Raw genomic sequence first — 18,976 nt, forward strand, 5'->3', positions numbered from 1 at the left:
CTCCAAATCACCAATTCTCACATACTAGCGATAAAATAATCAAATCCCATTATTATCTGGTCTTCATTACATTTTTCGAAATTTATAAGAAGAAACAGGTTTTTGCATGATTTTTTTTCCGCATTTTTGGTGAATAAAACTAATTTTATTAAAAATGTTCTGTAGACAAGTCAAACATTCATTTCACAGTCAAAAAAGCGCTAAAAAAAATCCAGCAAAATGCATCAATACCTCCATTTTGAACGCAGTGTTTTTACTGGCAAGAGAGCAGGTTTTGGCTGCAGAACAAAACAACGCAAAAATGCTGCTTGTGAACATAGCCTTACAGTCCCTGCTGAAGGTGCAGGGAAAGTTCTTGAAATTCCATTACTTTAAAAATAAAAAGAAAGAATAAGGTCTGTGTTTTGGTCCATGATTTAACTAAAACACATGTTAATGAGCTGGATGAGTACAGTCTGTTGATCAACATTAACAGGATGTCTTTTAACTATTCTAATTTAACAGTGAGGAAATGAGACATTAACACTAATCCAACTACAGAATGATGAAACAAAGGTTGAAACAGTCACCACAGGAAGAAAGAATACTTGTCTAAATACATGCACAATGCAGTTTTCAAAGTGCATATATTATATGTACAGGGTGGTCCAAAAGTAGGTGGACAGAAAGTGTAATAAGATTATGAAGGGGGAGATTTATTAGACATGGTGTAAAGTGAAACTGGCTCAGTTGCCCTTAGCAACCAATCAGATTCCACTTTTCATTCCTCACAGACTCTTTAGAAAATGAAAGGTGGAATCTGATTGGTTGCTAAGGGCAACTGAGCCAGTTTTACAGATCTAGTTTTCACAGATAGATCTCCCCCAAATCTGTTTTCTTTTCAGATAATTCAGATAACACATAATGGAAAATAATTTAAATACAGATCAAAGAAAATGGATTTTAACAGAGTATTGGAAATCTCAAAATGCTGAAACCGTTAGAGCAAATTGGGTTAAAACATTTGGAACTCAAGCCCCAAAGAGACAAACCATTTACCGCATTCGTGACAAATTCAATGCCACTGGCTCAATCCTTAATGCTCCAAAAACTGGTCGACCCAAAACAGTCTGTACAGAAGATAATAAACAACTTGTTGCTGAAACATTTGTTCAGAGTCCAAACAAGTCCACAGAAGAGCCTCTGTGGAAATGGGAATTTCACGAGCTTCTATCATGCGAATCCTGAAATCTATTGGGTGGAAAGCTTATTGTCCACGTCTAATTCATGGTTTATTGAAGGATGATCCAGACAGGCGACTGCAATTTAGTGAGATTATGCTTAACGAAATTGAAGAAAATCCAGTAATTTTAGATAACATTATGTGGAGTGATGAAGCTTCTTTCAAATTATCCGGCCATATTAACAGACATAATTGTATTTACTGGTATAATGAGAACATGCATTTAACATTAGAGCAACAACTAAATGAGCCTGGTGTCAGGGACATTTTCTTTAATTTCCTCTTCCGGGTAATATTTGCTGGCAGATTTCCCCACAGACTGCATCTTGTGGTCTCAGCAGTGCCTTATTTTTAGGGGTCCCTTCTAACACAAAGGTTGCGGACTAAGCCTTTTTATTAGATTAAAAATGACAATGCACACTATATGCTAGTATTTCAAAAATAGTCTTTATTGTACCTTATACACAAAGGAAAATAGGCTTAGTACAAATACTGCGGATCTATAAAGGCACAATAGCACAGGTTAGTCCGAACGAGGAATCACCTCATGCAATAGAACAAGACACTGCTAGGAGTTTAACATTAATCCTTGTCAAGGACCAGCAAGCTTCACAGACCTCGAAATCAACTATCTAAAGTAACTCGAATATCTCTTAATTTGTTCCTGTTAAATAAAACCATGAAGAATAGAGACATATAATGTAATAATAAGGATATACTCTATCAATAAATATACATGGGTCCTAACTTTAAAAAAAAAAAAAAAAAAGGTTCTGCCAAGTGTCTTGGCAAATGTTAATGCTGGAACGGTAGAGTTTTTACAAAGCATTACAGCATAGCACAACACTGCAGACGGTATAACAATGCCTCATCAATCACTCCCGGCCATATCAAAGCACCACAAGCTTTTGTTCATAAGCCAAGGTGCGTGGAAACCTCTTACCTGGTGGTTACATTATGACAAAGAATTGACTTCAAGGGCAATGTTCTCGTAGAAGTACCAGACTCCCTGACACTTTCATCTGCTCATAAAAGGTGAGCGCATCAACAATTATTTACATTACAAAGATACCGTACAGTTACCTGAATATCCCTGAATAAATAGAAAGGTTCTCATAGTACAAAACAAGATCAGCCTTTTATTTCCATCCTAATAGAGCGTCACTTAGGTGCTGGGAACAGAGTGACATTTGTATCTTTCAGTGAACAAGATGCATCTTTAGGGAATTGATCTCAACCGTGTATAAGAGGGGTGAACTTCGCGGATCATGTGGCATTCTCCTGGGTCAAAACTCAGTACTCCGCAAAATGTTTCAATTAATACTATACCCAATTTATACATTTTGGAGCATATTATTTTCAGTGGTTAAAGGGAATCTGTCACCAGATTTTTGTTACCCAATCTGAGAGCAGTATGATGTAGGGGCAGAGATCCAAATTCCAGTCATGTATCACTTGGCTGCATATTTGATCAAATCACTATTTTATCTGCTGCATATCTACCAGTTTTCTGAATTCTGAGCTCTGTATAACCCCATCCACACCACTAAGTGACAACTTCCTGTGTGCACTGTGCATAGGCAGAAAGCTGCAAACCAGTGGTAGAGGTGGGGTAATAAACAGCTTATGAATATAAAGTCAAAGGAGTCAAAGTGCTTACCATCAGTGGTGTAACTTGAAGCTTATGGTCCCCCATTCAAAAGCTCCAATGGGGCCCCCAAGTATTGCAAGACTATAATAGTATGATCTTTTCATATGGGTTAAAGGGACCTTTGGGCCCCCCGGGCTCCAGGGCCCGGATGCTAGTGCAACCCCTGCACCTATTATCGTTACGCCCCTGCTTACCACAATCCTATTGCCACAAAAATCAGTAGGCACCGGTCAGAGGATACTAGACTACAGTTTTCAGTTGCAGATCATCAGTTAGGAAAATTTGCGTGAAGAGCAGGAAACGAACATCCCAATCCCTTTTGGCTAGAAAAAAAACAATTTTTTATTCCATTTTCATGAATAAAAGTTTTTAAATGGAGACTGTAATGGTAGACTGTAAGCCTGTGAGGGCAGGGCCCCCTCCCCCTCCATTCCAGTTTGTCATTGTTAGTTTGTTCATTGTAATTTATATTGTAATTTGTATGTGAACCCCTTTTTTCATGTACAGCACCATGGAATCAATGGTGCTCTAAAACTAAATAACAATAAGAATAATGAAAATTGATTAAAGAATTGATTTTATTTAATAGAAAAGGACTTGGGCTATACTCTTCCTGCTCGTCACACAAATATGACTATGGAGGACTACATGGCAACAGGTTTACTAGTCTTCTAGTGATCATCTCCTTCTGATAAAACTGTGATTTTATCAAAACTACAGCGTGCAGTTCAGTAACCGACACATTGCTGAAATCAGGGTCTCTATCTTTATATTATGCTATCAGATTATGAACCAAAAACCTAGTGAACGATTCCCTTTAAAAGGAGAGTCAGTGGACAGGCCGATTTGACCAACCACTTTGATAACAGACTTTTCTAATCTGTAGGCTGTTTTAGCTTCAGGGTTCCTTTGACTGTTCATCACATGCGGTACATGACACTGTGATTTAGAAGACTCACACGATCAATAGTAGGATCTCATTCTTTGGACCAGAATAAAATAGACTGTGGGAATAAGTGACTAAATTAAATTCTGAATATTCTGCATGGACTATATTTATTTTACTCACTTATATAGCGCCATTAATTCTACAGCGCTTACAGACATTATCGGCACTGTCCCCATTGGGGCTCACAATGTAGATTCCCTATCAGTACGTCTTTGGAGTGTGGGAGGAAACCGGAGAACCCGGAGGAAACCCACGCAAACACGGGGAGAACATACAAACTCCTTGCAGATGTTGTCCTTGGTGGGATCTGAACCCAGGACCCCAGCGCTGCAAGTAATATAGTAATTATATCATTACCGTTTCGTCCATTGAACTATGTTTCAAAAGATTGTGTTGCCCGTCATTGCTCCAGGTGTTGAGTGGATAGGGAGTTTTACTTTACAGATCATATTGTGGAGGCTTCCACAAATCTGAATTAGAACTATAGAGAGAAATGTGGAGGTGGCTCTTCTTAAAGAGGCAGCATGCATATAACAATAGATCAGACATGAGTGGTACGACGATTCACCCACTCTAAGGGCTTATTCAGACGTTCGATTTTCTCACGTATGAGAAAAACGGACCGATTCTTTTGATCAGAGTTTGATCTGAGTGTCATCAGTTTTTCTCGTACGTAGAGAAAAAAAAAAAGTTTATCCACCTTTTCCTTCTGATGCCATTCGAGTGTGGTCTGATTTTTTCATGGACCCATAGACTTGCATTGCCCATTTTGATCCAACCCTCGGATCAAAATCGGATATATCGCCAAGGAAAAAAATCGGAGATGTGAACAGCCCCCCATAGGCTATCATAAGTACGAGTTCTGCTCGTGAAAAACATGGATAGCACTTGTACAAGAAAAAAAGATGTCTGAATGAGCCCTATGGGTACCTACTTATAGCTGTCAGCTGAATGCTCGTTCAGCCAACAGATATGGCTCCTGACGCCCCATACATATGCACACTTAGTTCGGGTGAGTGTACATGTATTCTTAACTGGGAGAGCGGAGTAAGCCTATCTGCTGGCACCGGTTTATTTCTAGGGAGAATAAAAAGATCAGAATATTAAATTCAACATGCCACTTCTTTTTTGGAGTCAGAAAACCCTCACCCCTTACAAGTATGACAATAGGCTGATCTGCTGAAATTGTCAGGTTCTGCCAGCTTAAAGGTATGAGGCCTTAAAATAATATAAACTGTTTCAGCGCAAGCTGAAAAGGGTTTTCAACTTTTAGAAAACTAGACCCCTAATGTTTCCTGTAATGTAAAATGGCAAAATCAGATGGTGCTTACAATTACCGGGTCCAGCTCCAGATTTCTGGCGCTGCTCAGGTCTCAGTGTTTTGGCTGCAGCAGTGACATCACGTCAACATCTCATATCACCACTGCAGCCAATCAGTGAGCAGCTGTGACCAATAGTGGATGATATTTCATTGAACTCCAGTGTTGCTAATGTCTTCAAGATCAAATACAAATATATAATTTAAAAGGAAATATTCACTATAAAATAAACATATCTTCTCAGAAGAGCAGATAACCGTTATCTGTAGTCTGATGCAAGGGGTCCATCTATCTACTAGGAAAATGTATTTACAAAAGTGCCCATTAGAAAATTGGTGCAAAATTACAAATAAAAAGCATTATTCTTTATCACTAGATCCATTTTACAAATTACAGAATTATTACTTAGTGTCAGCATTGCGGATGAGAAATGCACATGGCAGTCTACCCTGTATTGTATAGAGCAAGGATGGTTTCAAGCATACAAACATTACTTGATCAGGGCAAACATTCTAGTGCAATCATCTTCCCTTAGTAACACCACATTATGACCACACTCAGGAAGCCTACAAACCTGGAAATGTTGTAAATTTCAAGCAGTCTTCTGGAGGACTGTATGAGTTACTTTGCTCATTTTGGATTTGATCTTAAACTACAGCTGATTGTTTAGCTTTGCTTTTCGGCAGCTATGTGTATGCTGAAGGCCACGTTCACACGTTCAATATTTGGTCAGTATTTTACATCAGTATTTGTAATCCAAAACTTTTCCTCCGGTTGTTCCACTCCTGGTTTTGGCTTACAAATACTGATATAATATACTGACCAAATATTGAACATGTGAACGTGGCCTTATAGCATTTCATAATTTAGATTTAATGATAAGATTTCACATCATTGCAATTCTGGTTCCTTGGTAGGTCGGCATGAAAAGCAAACAATATGTCTCAGGACACTGGCGTCATGTGTAAAAAGAAAAAATGTAATTTTACAAATCAGAGTATTTTTGGAGCTATTTTTCGATGATACAATACTACTATATAAAATCCTGGTTGTATGACTACGGCTGTTTGGGTTGTCTACAATGAAATGAATTAAATTGAATTGCACTGCACTTACAAATACTGCCCGTGGACAGAACCGGGGGCTGTTTATTGGAAATAAAATACTAAATTTAACTAATCCTGGATATCCCTTTTAACCATAAAACAGGCGGATTAATCTTGTAAATGTTACCTACATATCAGATTATCAAAAATAAATTAAAACAGAATGGATTGAATGAAAGAATAACAAACTTTGGAAGGTAAGTAGACATGAGTAAACTGATGGTGGTTTATAGTATCTTCTGAATTGTGGGTAATGAAGTAAATTTCAACAAGACATTAAAATGCTAAAATATATAACAAATTCACATTGGCCAATGTACATTAACGCATACATTATCAATATTTCCCTACTGAATACAGCACCAACTTCTAAAGGCAGATATAATCCAATTCCAATATTCAATAGTAACCTACAGAACACTAAAAAGCAGTGGCTGTAGCTGGGACTCGGTGCTCTTCTATGGTCACTACTTCTGGAGGAGTTTCTCCCAGGCATTCATTATCTTGCTTTCCATCTTCTATTTCTAGAGTTACTTTATCAAGGCATCCATGTGCCTGCTCTCCATCTTCTCCTTTTGGAGCAGCTTTCTGTAGACATTCATGTACCCACATTCCATCTTCTCTATTTGAAGACACTTTCTCTAGACATTCATGTGCTTGCCTTCCATCTTCTTCTTCAGCTTTCTCAGCACATTCATGTCCTAGGCGGTCATTTTCCCCTTCTGTAGCAGCTCCCCTAGGACATTCATGTGCCTGCTTTCCATCCTCTGTGTCTAGAGTGACTGTCTCAAGGCATTCAGATGCCGGTCTTCCATTTCCAACAGTAGATGCTCTTTGAAGAATTTCATATGCCTGCCTGCCATCTTCCCCTTGAAGTAAAAGAAAACAGGTTCAATCAACTTAATCTTACTCTGTATAATATTGCATGAAATCAGGGTTACATATAGCTGTGTGTCTGTATATGTATGTATACATATATAATACATAGTTGAGTCACTTGGACTTTGGCTTTTTGGCCACAATTCTTCCATGACCAATGCTGGCGAGACTTCTCTGAATAGTAGATGGGTGTAGCCGAGTACCACTTGTTGCTGCCACTTGTGAGTTGATGGCACTGTCAGACACCTTCCAATTTTAAAGAGAAGTAATCATGATGGTCCTCATCACTAATGTCCTACCTCTCTATGTGCCAAGCCAGGCCTCATCTGAGCTGGGAAATTGAAAGGTAATGGGGCACACAGATTGCATATTTCACGTTCACCTTGACATGGTTGGATAGCTTTTGCACTTGTTGATTTAAAAATGTTAACTAAGTACCTTACATTTTTAAAGAGGTTGTCCACTACTATACATAATGCCCCCATAGATTTAAAGAGTGGTGGTGCCATCGCTGACCTCTCACAGGCATCATGTGATCCGGCTGCAGCCTGGTCCAACATCCGCTAATGTCATGTCAAGTTCTGGCTGCAGCCGGGCGTGACCCAGTGATGTGATCCCGCCTCACTGATGGACTGTGGGCGGGGTTTCACCGCACGTCACAGCCCAGCATCCAGCACGCTCTTTCACAATGAGTGCAGAGGAGAGGGAAAGTAGTGAAAAAAAAATTGTGAATTTGTAAAAAACAAAAAAACAAAACATTTTTGTCATTTTTGTTGCCGTTTTCCGAGACCCATAACGTTTTCATTTTCCAGGATCTGGGGCTGGGTGATGGCTTATTTTTTGCTCCCTGAGCTGATGTTTTTACTGATACTATTTTGTGATAGATACAATGTTATGATCACCCCTTATTGGAATGTTGTGGTGGCCAAAAAAATTATAATTGTGGTGTTTTGATTTATTTTCTCGTTACGCCGTTTATCGATCAGAATAATTTAATTTATATTTTGGTAGATCAGACTTTTACGAATGCAGCGATACCAAATATGTGTATTTTTTCTTAATTGTTTTTTTTTTTTTTTTTAATGGGGCAAAAAGGGGGCGATTTGAACTTTTGTGTTTTTTTTTCTCCACTTTTCACTGTACGTAATAGTCCTCTTAGGGCACTTGAAGCTGCGATCGTCTGATCACTCGTACTATACATAGCAGAGCATCAGCACTGCTATGTATAGCAGAAATCACGATCTCCTATGATCGGCAGCTAAATGCTGGCTTTGAAAAGAGTATCATTATGACAGGCACGGGGGTCTTCAGCAGAACATCGGCTGTCATGACAATCCATTGGCGCCCAGAGATCACGTCACGGGCTCGCCGATGGGCATGACACATCCCTCAGACGGCGCGTGTTAAATGCCGCTGTCAGATATTGACAACAGAATTTAACAGGTTAAAAGCCACGGGTAAGGCTCCGCTCCACCCGTGCCTGTTAAAGGCACATGATGGCTGATTGAATCAGTCATTATCTGCTGGGAAAGATGCAGGCTTGGCGTGAAAGCCCGCATCAAAGGCAGGGACACAACATATGACGCACATGTACGTCATATGTCGTCAAGGTGTTAAGTACTGTGATAGACAGACCATTATTTCTGATATTTAATGACTCCATAATGACCAGGTCTGTTCCAGAAAGGCGTCAAAAACTGATACTGGATACTATAGGCAGGTAGGTTTAACCTCAATTGTGGACAAAATCTTTGAGGTTTTTCTAAGAGATGCTATCCTGTAGTATTTGAATAAAAATAATTGCATAATTTAGCATCAACTTGCGTTTATGATGGATAAGTCCTATCAACTCCTCAAGATTACTAGATTAGTTTAAGGTCTAGACTGGATCGGGTCGTGGATATTATCATTCTGGACATTTCAAAGGAATTTTATATAGAGCCACATACAGTGGGGAAAATAAGTATTTGATACACTGCCGATTTTCCAAGTTTTCGCACCTATAAAGAATGGAGAGGTCTGTAATTTTTATTGTAGGTACACTTAAAAAAAAGTCCAGAAAATCACATTGTATGATTTTTACATAATTATTTTGCATATTTGCATTTTATTGCATGAAATAAGTATTTGATACAGTAGAAAAACTGAACTTACTATTTGGTACAGAAAACTTTGTTTGCAATTACAGAGGTCAGAGGGTTTCCAGTAGTTCTTGATCAAGTTTGCACACACTACAGCAAGGACTTTTGCCCACTCCTCCATACAGATCTTCTCCAGATCTTTCAGGTTTCTGGGCGATCACTTGGCAACATTGAGTTTCAGCTCCCTCCAAAGATTTTCTATTGCGTTCATGTCTGGAGTCTGGCTAGGTCACTCGAGGACTTTAAAATGCTTCTTACGGAGCCACTACTTAGTTGCCCTGGCTGTGTGTTTCGGGTCATTGTCATGCTGGAAGACCCAGCCACGACCCATCTTCAAAGCTCTTACTGAGGGAAGGAGGTTGCTGGCCAAAATCTCACCATACATGACACTATTCACCCTCCCCTCAATATGGTGCAGTCGTCCTGCCCCCTTTGCAGAAAAGCACCTCCAAAGTATGATGTTTTCCTTACCATGCATCATGGTTGGGACGGTGTTCTTGGGGTTGTAGTAATTCTTCTTCTTCCTCAAACACGGCGAGTGAAGTTGATACCAAAAAGTTCTACTTTGGTCTCATCTGACCACATGACCTACTCCCATGCCTCCCCTGGATCATCCAGATGGTCACTGGTGAACTTCAAAAGGGCTTGGACATGTGCTGGCGTGAGCAGGGGAACCATGCGTGCCCTGCAGGATTTTAATCTATGACGGCGTAGTGTGTTACTAACAGTAATGTTTGAGACTGTGGTACCAGCTGTTTTCAAGTTATTGATCATTTCCTCCTGTGTAGTTCTGGGCTGATTCCTGACCTTTCTCAGAATCATCCAACCCCGCGAGGCAAGATCTTGCATGAAGCCCCAGACCGAGGAAGATTGACAGTCATCTTGTGTTTCTTCCATTTTATAATAATTGTGACAACAGTTGTTGCCTTCTCACCAAGCTGCTTGCCTATTGTCCTGTAGCCCATCACAGCCTTTTGCAGGTCTGCAATTTTGTCCCCGGTGTCCTTAGACAGCTTTTTGGTCTTGGCCACAGTGGAGAGGTTGGAGTGTGATTGATTGAGTGTGTGGACAGGTGTCTTTTATACAGGTATAAAACAGGTACAATTAATACAGGTAATGAGTGCAGAGTAGGAGGGCTTCTTAAAGAAAACCTAACAGGTCTGCGAGAGCCAGAATTCTCCAGAATTCTTGCTGCTTGGTAGGTGATCAAATACTTATTTCATGCAATAAAATGTAATTTTCTGTTTTTTTATTTTTAGATTCCGTCTCTCACAGTTGAAGTGTACCTACGATAAAAATTACAGACCTCTCCATTCTTTGCAGGTGGGAAAACTTGCAAAATCGGCAGTGTATCAAAAATGTATTTTCCCCACTGTATAGGGTTATTAGATAAGATGAAAAAAATAAGACCTGGGGAAAGTATGTTTAATTGGGTTAACAACTGTCTCAGTGGTAAGAAAATAGAGGGTGGTTATTAATGGAACACACTCTGATAGGGTCACAGTTAACAGTAAGGTACGATAGGGGTTAGTATTGGGCCTTTTTCCTTTCAATATATTTATTAATAACCTTGTAGAAAGCATACAGAGTTGAATTTCAATATCTGCATACTATGCTCTGTAAGGTAATCAACAGAGGAGAATAATTTAATATTACAGAGTGATTTATGTAAGCTGGAGGCTTGGGCCATGAAATGGCAAATGATATAAGTAAATGTAAAGTCATGTACTTGGGCCAAGGCAACAAAATATATATGTTATGTACTAAACAGTAAAACACTGGGTAAATGTCCTTCTTATACTCCATTCTATCAGAAGGACATAGCTGAACTAGAGCAGGTGGAGAGAAGAGCAACCAAGGTTATTAAGGGAATGGGTGAAATGCAATATCAAGACAGATTATCAAATGTGGGGTTATTCAGTTTGAAAAAATTAAGGCTCAAGAGCGATCTTATTCAATGGACAGTACAAGGGTCTCTCTAATGATCTTTTTATACCTAGGCCTGCAATGATGACAAGGGAGCAACCTGTATGTCTAGAGAGGAAAAAAGGTCTAATCATAAATCACAGACAGCGATTCTTTACTGTACGAGCAGTGAGACTATGGAACTCTCTACCCCACAATCTTGTATTGTTCAATTCACTCAACAAGTTTAAGGAAGGACTGGGTGCCTTTTTTAAAAAATATATATATAACATTACAGGTCATGAGTACTAGATTCTTTGATCGGATGTTGATACAGTGAACTAGTCTGATTTCTGTATGTGGCACCAGGAAGAAAATTTTCCCTAATATGGGGAATTTAGCTTCTATCGCATGGGACTTTTGCCTTCCTCTAGATCAGTGGTTCTCAACTCCAGTCCTCAAGACCCACTAACAGATCATGCTTTCAGGATTTCCTTAGTATTGCACAGGTGATGGAATTATTACCTGTGCAATACTAAGGAAATTCTGAAAACATGATCTGTTGGTGGGTCTTGAGGACTGGAGTTGAGAACTACTGCTCTAGATCAACATGTTAGGTTAAACCCGATCAACTGGTGTCTTCTTTCAAAATCTAAACTATTTGCTGCTGTTTTTATTTTTTTTTCAAAGGTCAGATAAATGCTTTAATTTATTTGCAAGACTGGAAAGAACATGTTACAACACACAACAAACATTTTCATTCATTTTGTGGACACCACAAAGCAGTTATTCTGGCTATACATATAAGGTTGGTTCAAAGGTCGAATGACCTCTTTAAGCTGCAATTGTATCCAATTTATGAATCAACATATGAATCATTCAAAATTAACCATTAGTTTGGACATTCCCTAATAAATATAAAATCTGTTTACCTCTAACCATGTTAAGCTCCTATACAATGACACTTTCTGCCTCCATTTACAGCGATAGTGCACTTAGAAGGTGTGTATAATTGACTTACCTAGAGACATCAATGTCTCCGAAGCAACCTTATTAAGCTCTTCATTATCAGACTGACAGATGGTGACAAGAATATTAATGCTTTCTTTAGCCTGAAATACACAAAGTGCACAAGGTTACATAGTTGACATATGTTGGTGGAGTTCAACATTTATAAATGTACAAAACTTTCATGAGAACCAGAGGAAGATGATTAACACCCGTAATGCACAGTCTAATTGCTCTGTGAAAATGACAATATCCTTCAATCATTATTTAATATCTGTATAATTGAAGACATTCTTGGATATTATGGTTCAGGACATTGAAACATTATAATAATAAAAAAATTATTTCCACCACTGACCAATACCAATTTCTGAAAGTTTTTCTTTCAGAAACTTTCTTCCTTCAGGTGTATAGTTTGACCCCTTGTACATTATAATGTTATATACTCCAAATTACCACATGTTCAGCACGGGTTATTCATATATCATGCAGCAGTCTATTTGTATAACTAGTTAGGCAGTCACAAGTCAGTAATTCAAGTCAATACCCTGCTAAAATGGTCAGATGTCAGGAAGAAAAAGGAGCAGGCATATTGTTCTGCTAAAATTGCGTGGAAGTGGTTTATTCCCCTTTTCCTAATGAGCACACAAGCATGCTCAGTCAAACAGAGTATGTATGTGTATAGGGATGGAAAAGAATAATTATCGGCCCAACAAGCAATTGTTCGATAGCTATGGAAAGTCTGTTTTCAGAAAAAGTTTGCACTTCTGAGAAGACAAAGAGGTTGTCGCCTTCATCAAGTGGAACGACAAAATTATGGCCCCAATTCATCAAAGCAATTTTGGCAGAATTGCTTTGAAAAGTCACTTTGTACAACTCGGAGTTGAGCAAAAATTTGGTGACTTTTAGGCTATGTGCCCACGATGCAGAAACGCTCCGGATTTTTTCCTGAGCGTTTCTGCATCTTCCTGGCAGAAAAAACACATGCGGATTGTACATGCGGATTGTACATGCGTTTTTCCTGCCAGGGACATGCGGATGTGAAGCGTTCACATGCATTTCCGCATGCGGGTTGACAAGAGCTTTCCAAGCGATTTTAGCATCACTTGGAAAGTGCTTGTCAACTTGGTCACACTATATAAATCCATGCAAATGGCATGGATTTATATAGTGTGTCCGAAAGAATGGTAAAAAAATAAATTTCATACTTTTTTTTTTTTTAAACCAATTATTTTTATTTAGGTTTCAAAAATTTTAACAGCAAACAGTTATCAATATACATATAACAATTCACATAACGTGTAATAATACAGTCAAAACCCTCTCCCCCCTCCCGCCAATACTCCTTATGCCGGGCATACCTGGGAACATTAACAATCATATTACCGCCATCCATGCGGACCATATTTTCCCAAAAGTTCTCTCTCCATGCCTCCGCCTATAAATGCTTTCCTCTAAATGCATCACCGTACGTGTCTGAGCAATAAATTCCCTCCTAGTGGGGGGTTCCGAATCTGTCCATTTTCGTGCTATTAGTTTGCGTGCCACATATAGCAATCGCGCTATCGCCACTTTGTAATGTTCTGAGACAGGTATTCCATCCACCTCCCCCAAAACACACAGCACCGGGTTTCTGTCAATTGTACATGTATAAGCCCTCTCAATTTTGCTGACAACGAACAACCAATAAGCCACCAACCGTGGGCATGACCATAGCATGTGTAGCAGTCTGGCCTGGTCCGTGCCACATCTAGGGCAATTGGAATCTCCCCTCAAGCCCGCCTTGTACAGGCGCAGCGGTGTTTTGTATGTCCTATGTATTATGTATAATTGGGAAATCCGTGCCTGCTCGCTTAAAGAGATCTTCGGGACATATTCTAGAATCGCCTCCCATTGTTCTGTTGTGAGGGTACCCACCTCCCTTTCCCATTTACTCTTTGCAATGAGGTGATTCCCCCCCAGATAGGAGTGCAGTAGGTCATGATATAAGCTCGATATGACTCCCCTCGTCCCTCCCTTCATACACACAAAGTCTAGTACAATGTCACCCTGAACCGTCATGTCTCCCAATCCACACTGTGCCCTCCAAGCATGTCGAAGCCTATAGTATTGAAATCCCCATACCAAAGGCAAATCAAATTCTTCTCTCAATTTCTCAAAGGTCTTCAGGTCCGTTCCACTCTGCAGCTGGCACACATATCTCACTCCTTGCGCCTTCCAATTGCCCATTTGACACAGCTTATTAAGTTCCGGCAGATGTTCATTGCCCAACACCGGTGAGTACTTAGTCAGCCCGTCCACCCCCCTGATCTTTTTAATAGTGTCCCATACCTTCTGAGTCAAGCCTAAGGTAGGATATATTGCTCCCAATTTCTTAAAGGTACCATCCTCTAACGCCTGGACCAGTGGGCGTCTCCCCGACACATGTACCAGCACCCGGCAAGCTGCCCCTCCACAATCGGGCTCTCTCCATCCCCTGACATGCTGGCCTTGTACTGCCAAGAAATAAATTTCATACTTACCTTCTGATGGCCCCCGGAGTCTTGATTCGATGTGTCTCGGCTTGCCGGCAGCTCGCGGTACACTGAAGGACCTGCCGTCAGATGACTAACTGACGGCAGCGTAGGTCCTTGAGTCCACCGCGATCTGCCGGCAAGAGAAGACAAGCACACCGGGGGCCATCAGAAGGTAAGTATAGTATTTATTTTTTTATTTTATTCTTTTTTTTACAGGTTCTATGGTACCCGGGTCCGGAGGAGAGTCTCCTGTCCTCCACACCCGGGTACCATCCGTACATTGAAACGCATGGAATGCGCATGTACAGATCCAGTGATGCAGCACTTCCGCAAAATAATTGGTAGTGCTGCGTTTTTTTCCGCAATGATAATCTGCAGTGGAAATTTCTGCAGCATGTGCACAGCACATGCAGATTATCATTGGGGAACATGGCAGACCTTCTACCAAGCGTTTTCTAAGCTTAAAAAATGCATCGTGGGCACACAGCCATAGTGTTTTCACACCAGTTTCTCCGAGCTCCACCAAAATGGTCAGGCTGGGGTGGGATAGAGGTGCAATGGAGGTGTGAAGCCATAGCTTGTCTAATTCATGATGAGCTGTAGCATTCTTTACACCAGAAATCTTACTCCAGTCCCGGACTGGAATAACATGTGGTGAGGCACACTTGGCAGACATTCTTGAGTCATTAAGACATGTGTGCCTCCTAATGATTCAGGAGTGTCTGACTCCAACACAATCCCTCAAGACCGGTGTGAAAAGTGCAGTTTTTGATGAATCTGGGACCGTGTGTAGCTTGTGTCTCAATTATACCAATCTGTTGTGTAAAAGGACCAAATGCAAGTTACAAAAATAGTAAGAATATATTTATATACACAGATTTTTCCTAAGGATAGGTTATCAATATTAATATCCTTTAAAACCCTTTTAAGCTTTTTTCTCTCAGCTGAATACATGATGTTGTGTTTAGTTCTTAGAGGGGTGAGAGATAAGAATGAGTTTATTGGAGCTCTATAAAAGAGCTCCCGTACTCTGTTGTAATGATTCTACTATACATAACTGATGACCGCTATTTACAATGTTCACTTTTGGTTGTTTTTTTTTTATCAAGAAGGGCTCTCCTTGAAGTCAGTTCTTTACAAGATTTTACATACAGTTATGTGGGTGTTTCAGAAATTGGTTTGGATCAGTTCCATTTTTATTCTGCCAAAATCAGCATGTAAAATGTAAATGCTTGGTCTTAGGAATACAAGAATAGGGCGCTAGAAGATAACCGTCAAAGAAATATACTTCAAGAAGACCTGTAGACACATGCCCATGCCACCTGGTGAGCGGCAGACAAAGGATGGATTGGTGCAGCTAATGAACATCTAACAGACTCTACACATGATCTGGCACCAGGGTTTAGCTATTTTTTAAGAAATTCAAACTCTTACACAATGGGTCTTTTTAATGCGGCTTTAGGTAGTGCCAGCCACGTAGACAGCAAACTACCAAACAGCCAAGAAACTTTCACACACAACTTTCACAATGTCATGGTGATGTTACTTAAACATACACAAATGAATTTCATGTCTGGAATGGTAAATCTACAGAATTACATTTACTGTTGTGAGTTTCATATTTCAAGAGTAGTTGCATATTTAAGACTTCAGTTGTTCTTGTGTCTGATTCTATCTGTCCTCCTTACCTGCTAGTGGTCATACTTTAGTAGAGTCCACAGCTCACTGCAACCTGCTTTACATGGGCCGTCCAGTTATGATGTATTAAAATAAGGTGGCATAGGTAGTAGATATCTGAATAACGACTGCCGATCTAAACCTGAACGCCACATATGTCCATGATTTGAAGGATATGAGAACAGGGTCAGTGAATCCAGGATACGCAAGTTATTATCCTAGACGTTCCTAAAATGCACTATGTTTATCACAGTGGTTCATGCTGTTTGATTAATTCATATAACTTTAGAAATTTCTAATCTAAGTTTATATCACCTACTAGTTGGTTAAGTTTGTACTAAAAATGTGCACCACAATTCTCCCACATTGTCTTGTATGAAACAATTTTTGGTGCAAATTACGCCACAATTTTGGTACACTTAGCTTGCTTGGCATGCCACAGTAGGTATAAACTGGTAATGACCCATAAAAATTATCCTGCTGCTCATTCATCTCTTTTTTCTTTCCTTGCTTTTTCCTCATCAGTCTATTAATTGCATGCTGTTTTGTTATGTTCACATTTTTCCAGAAGCCTCAATCACTTTGGACAGAAAAAATGGTATTTTGACAATAGAGCACATCACAGAACTCAATGACCCCATTATACATCAAATGGGTCTGTCAAGTGCTGTTGGTGTCCATTGTGGAAAAGGTCAGGCACAGCTTTGTAGTTTCTGTTCTTAAAACACCACTCCAGTGGATTTTTTTATTACACGGCTGGAGTGGTGTTACTAATGTAAGTTCTCTGCCCCTAGTAATAAACTTACCAGCCAGTGTGTTCTTCTGTTATTGGCACCGCTCTGGTCGATCTCCAGCAGTTTGTGACCTGTCGGATCGCTCCAGTGTTTGCTAGGCAGACAGGAAGAAACCTCTCAATGTAAGTCTAAGGCTATGTGCCCACGTTGTGGAAATGAAGCAGAAAATTTCTGCTTCATTTCCGCATGTCCTCTCCCAGAAAAACGCATGCGGAATTCCGCACGCGTTTATTGCGCGTTTATCGCGCGTTTTCGACATGCGGAATTGCCTTGCGTTTTTTCATGCATTGAATAAGGCAATTCCGCATGCGGAAACGCAAAATTAATGAACATGCTGCGGATTTTTGAACGCAGCATAAACTCTGCGGAAAAATCCGCATCATGGGCATAGAATTTGCGGATTCTCATTGGGGACCAAGGGGTGCGGATTAACAAGTGTTTTACAAGCATTTACGCTGCGGAAATTCCGCATCAAAAACGCTTGTAATCCGCAACGTGGGCACGCAGCCTAAGAGCCAGGACAAGGCTCTCATAGACTTACATTGACAGCTTGTGACCATTAGCTCTGACTTCCAGTCAGTCAGGAGCGGAGGTCACAAGATGGAGGAGCGGCGCCGGGAAGAGCAGAAGACAGCGGCTGGTAAGTATATTACGAGGGGCAGGGAACATGGATTATTGATACCACTCCGATGGTGAAATAAAAAAAAACAAACATCTGGAGTGGTGCTTCAACAACAACCACATTGCATACGTGAATACAGCCTTAGAAATGTAACTAGGTATAAACCTCCACGATAACCTGCAGAATTTTTCTACTGTAACTTGGACATCACCTAAAACATGACTTCCCTCATGAAAGAAAACAGCGAAATGCGCGTCGGGAAATCAGCAGTTGGTTTGAGGTACGTAACACTATACAGTATACATCATGCTCTGTATTAATGTCATTGGACATTATTATTATTATTTGTTTATATAGCGCCATTGATTCCATGGTGCTGTACTTAAGAAAGGGTTACATACCAAATACAGATATCACTCACAGTAAACAAATTAACAATGATAGACAGGTACAAAGGGAAGAGGACCCAACCCTTGCGGGCTTACATTCTACAGGAATGGGGAAGGAGACAGTAGCTCTGATGTTGTTGAGGTGGCAGCAAGCAAGGTCATGGCAGGCTGTAGATTTGTTTGAAGAGATAGGTTTTCAGGATCCAAATGTGGAGGCTAATCAGACATGTTGAGGCACAGAATTCCAGAGGATGGGGGATATTCGGGAGAAATCTTGGGGGCGACTGGGTGAGGAACGAATAAGTGTGGAGAAGAGAAGGAGGTCTTGGGAGGACCGGAGATTACGTAAGGGAATATATCGGGAGATTAGTTCAGAGGTGTACAGAGGAGAAAGGTTATGGATGGCTTTGTAGGTCAGTGTTAGTTTGAACTGGATATGCTGGACAATTGGGAGCCAGTGAAGGGATTTGCAAAGGAGGTATCAGAGAAGTAGAGAGGCGAGAGATGAACTAGTCACGCAGCAGAGTTAAGGATGGACTGGAGGGGTGAAAGAGTGTTAGCAGGTAGGCCACAGATGAGGATGTAGCAGTAGTTGAGGCGGGGGATGATGAGGGCATGCACAAGCAGTTTAGTAGATTGAGGGTAGAGGAAAGGACGGATTCTGGAAATATTTTTGAGCTGGAGGCGACAGGAGGTGGTGAGAGCTTGGATATGTGGTTCGACGGACAGGGCAGAGTCAAGGGTTACTCCGAGGCAGCGGATTGCCGGTACAGGGGAAAGCGTGATGTCATTTATTGT

General features: G+C 40.4%; 1 protein-coding gene across 4 annotated transcripts in view; it reads right to left on the bottom strand.

Annotated features, from left to right (window-relative positions):
• Positions 1–1,650: 1,650 nt before the first annotated feature.
• RIPOR2 (RHO family interacting cell polarization regulator 2) overlaps positions 1,651–18,976 on the bottom strand; it is a 193,168-nt gene continuing 175,842 nt past the window's right edge. For all 4 annotated transcript variants that reach the window (XM_073678862.1, XM_073678861.1, XM_073678865.1 and 1 more), the window contains 2 exons: positions 12,194–12,284; positions 1,651–7,116 (listed from right to left, as the gene is read on the bottom strand). In XM_073678862.1, coding sequence (XP_073534963.1) covers positions 6,668–7,116; positions 12,194–12,284 — 540 coding nt within the window. In that variant the 3' untranslated portion in view covers positions 1,651–6,667. The remainder of the gene's footprint in view (positions 7,117–12,193; positions 12,285–18,976) is intronic.

The sequence above is a fragment of the Phyllobates terribilis genome, unplaced genomic scaffold (assembly GCF_046119375.1).
Source record: "Phyllobates terribilis strain yellow unplaced genomic scaffold, ASM4611937v1 Scaffold_4__5_contigs__length_816908805, whole genome shotgun sequence".
NCBI lineage: Eukaryota > Metazoa > Chordata > Amphibia > Anura > Dendrobatidae > Phyllobates > Phyllobates terribilis.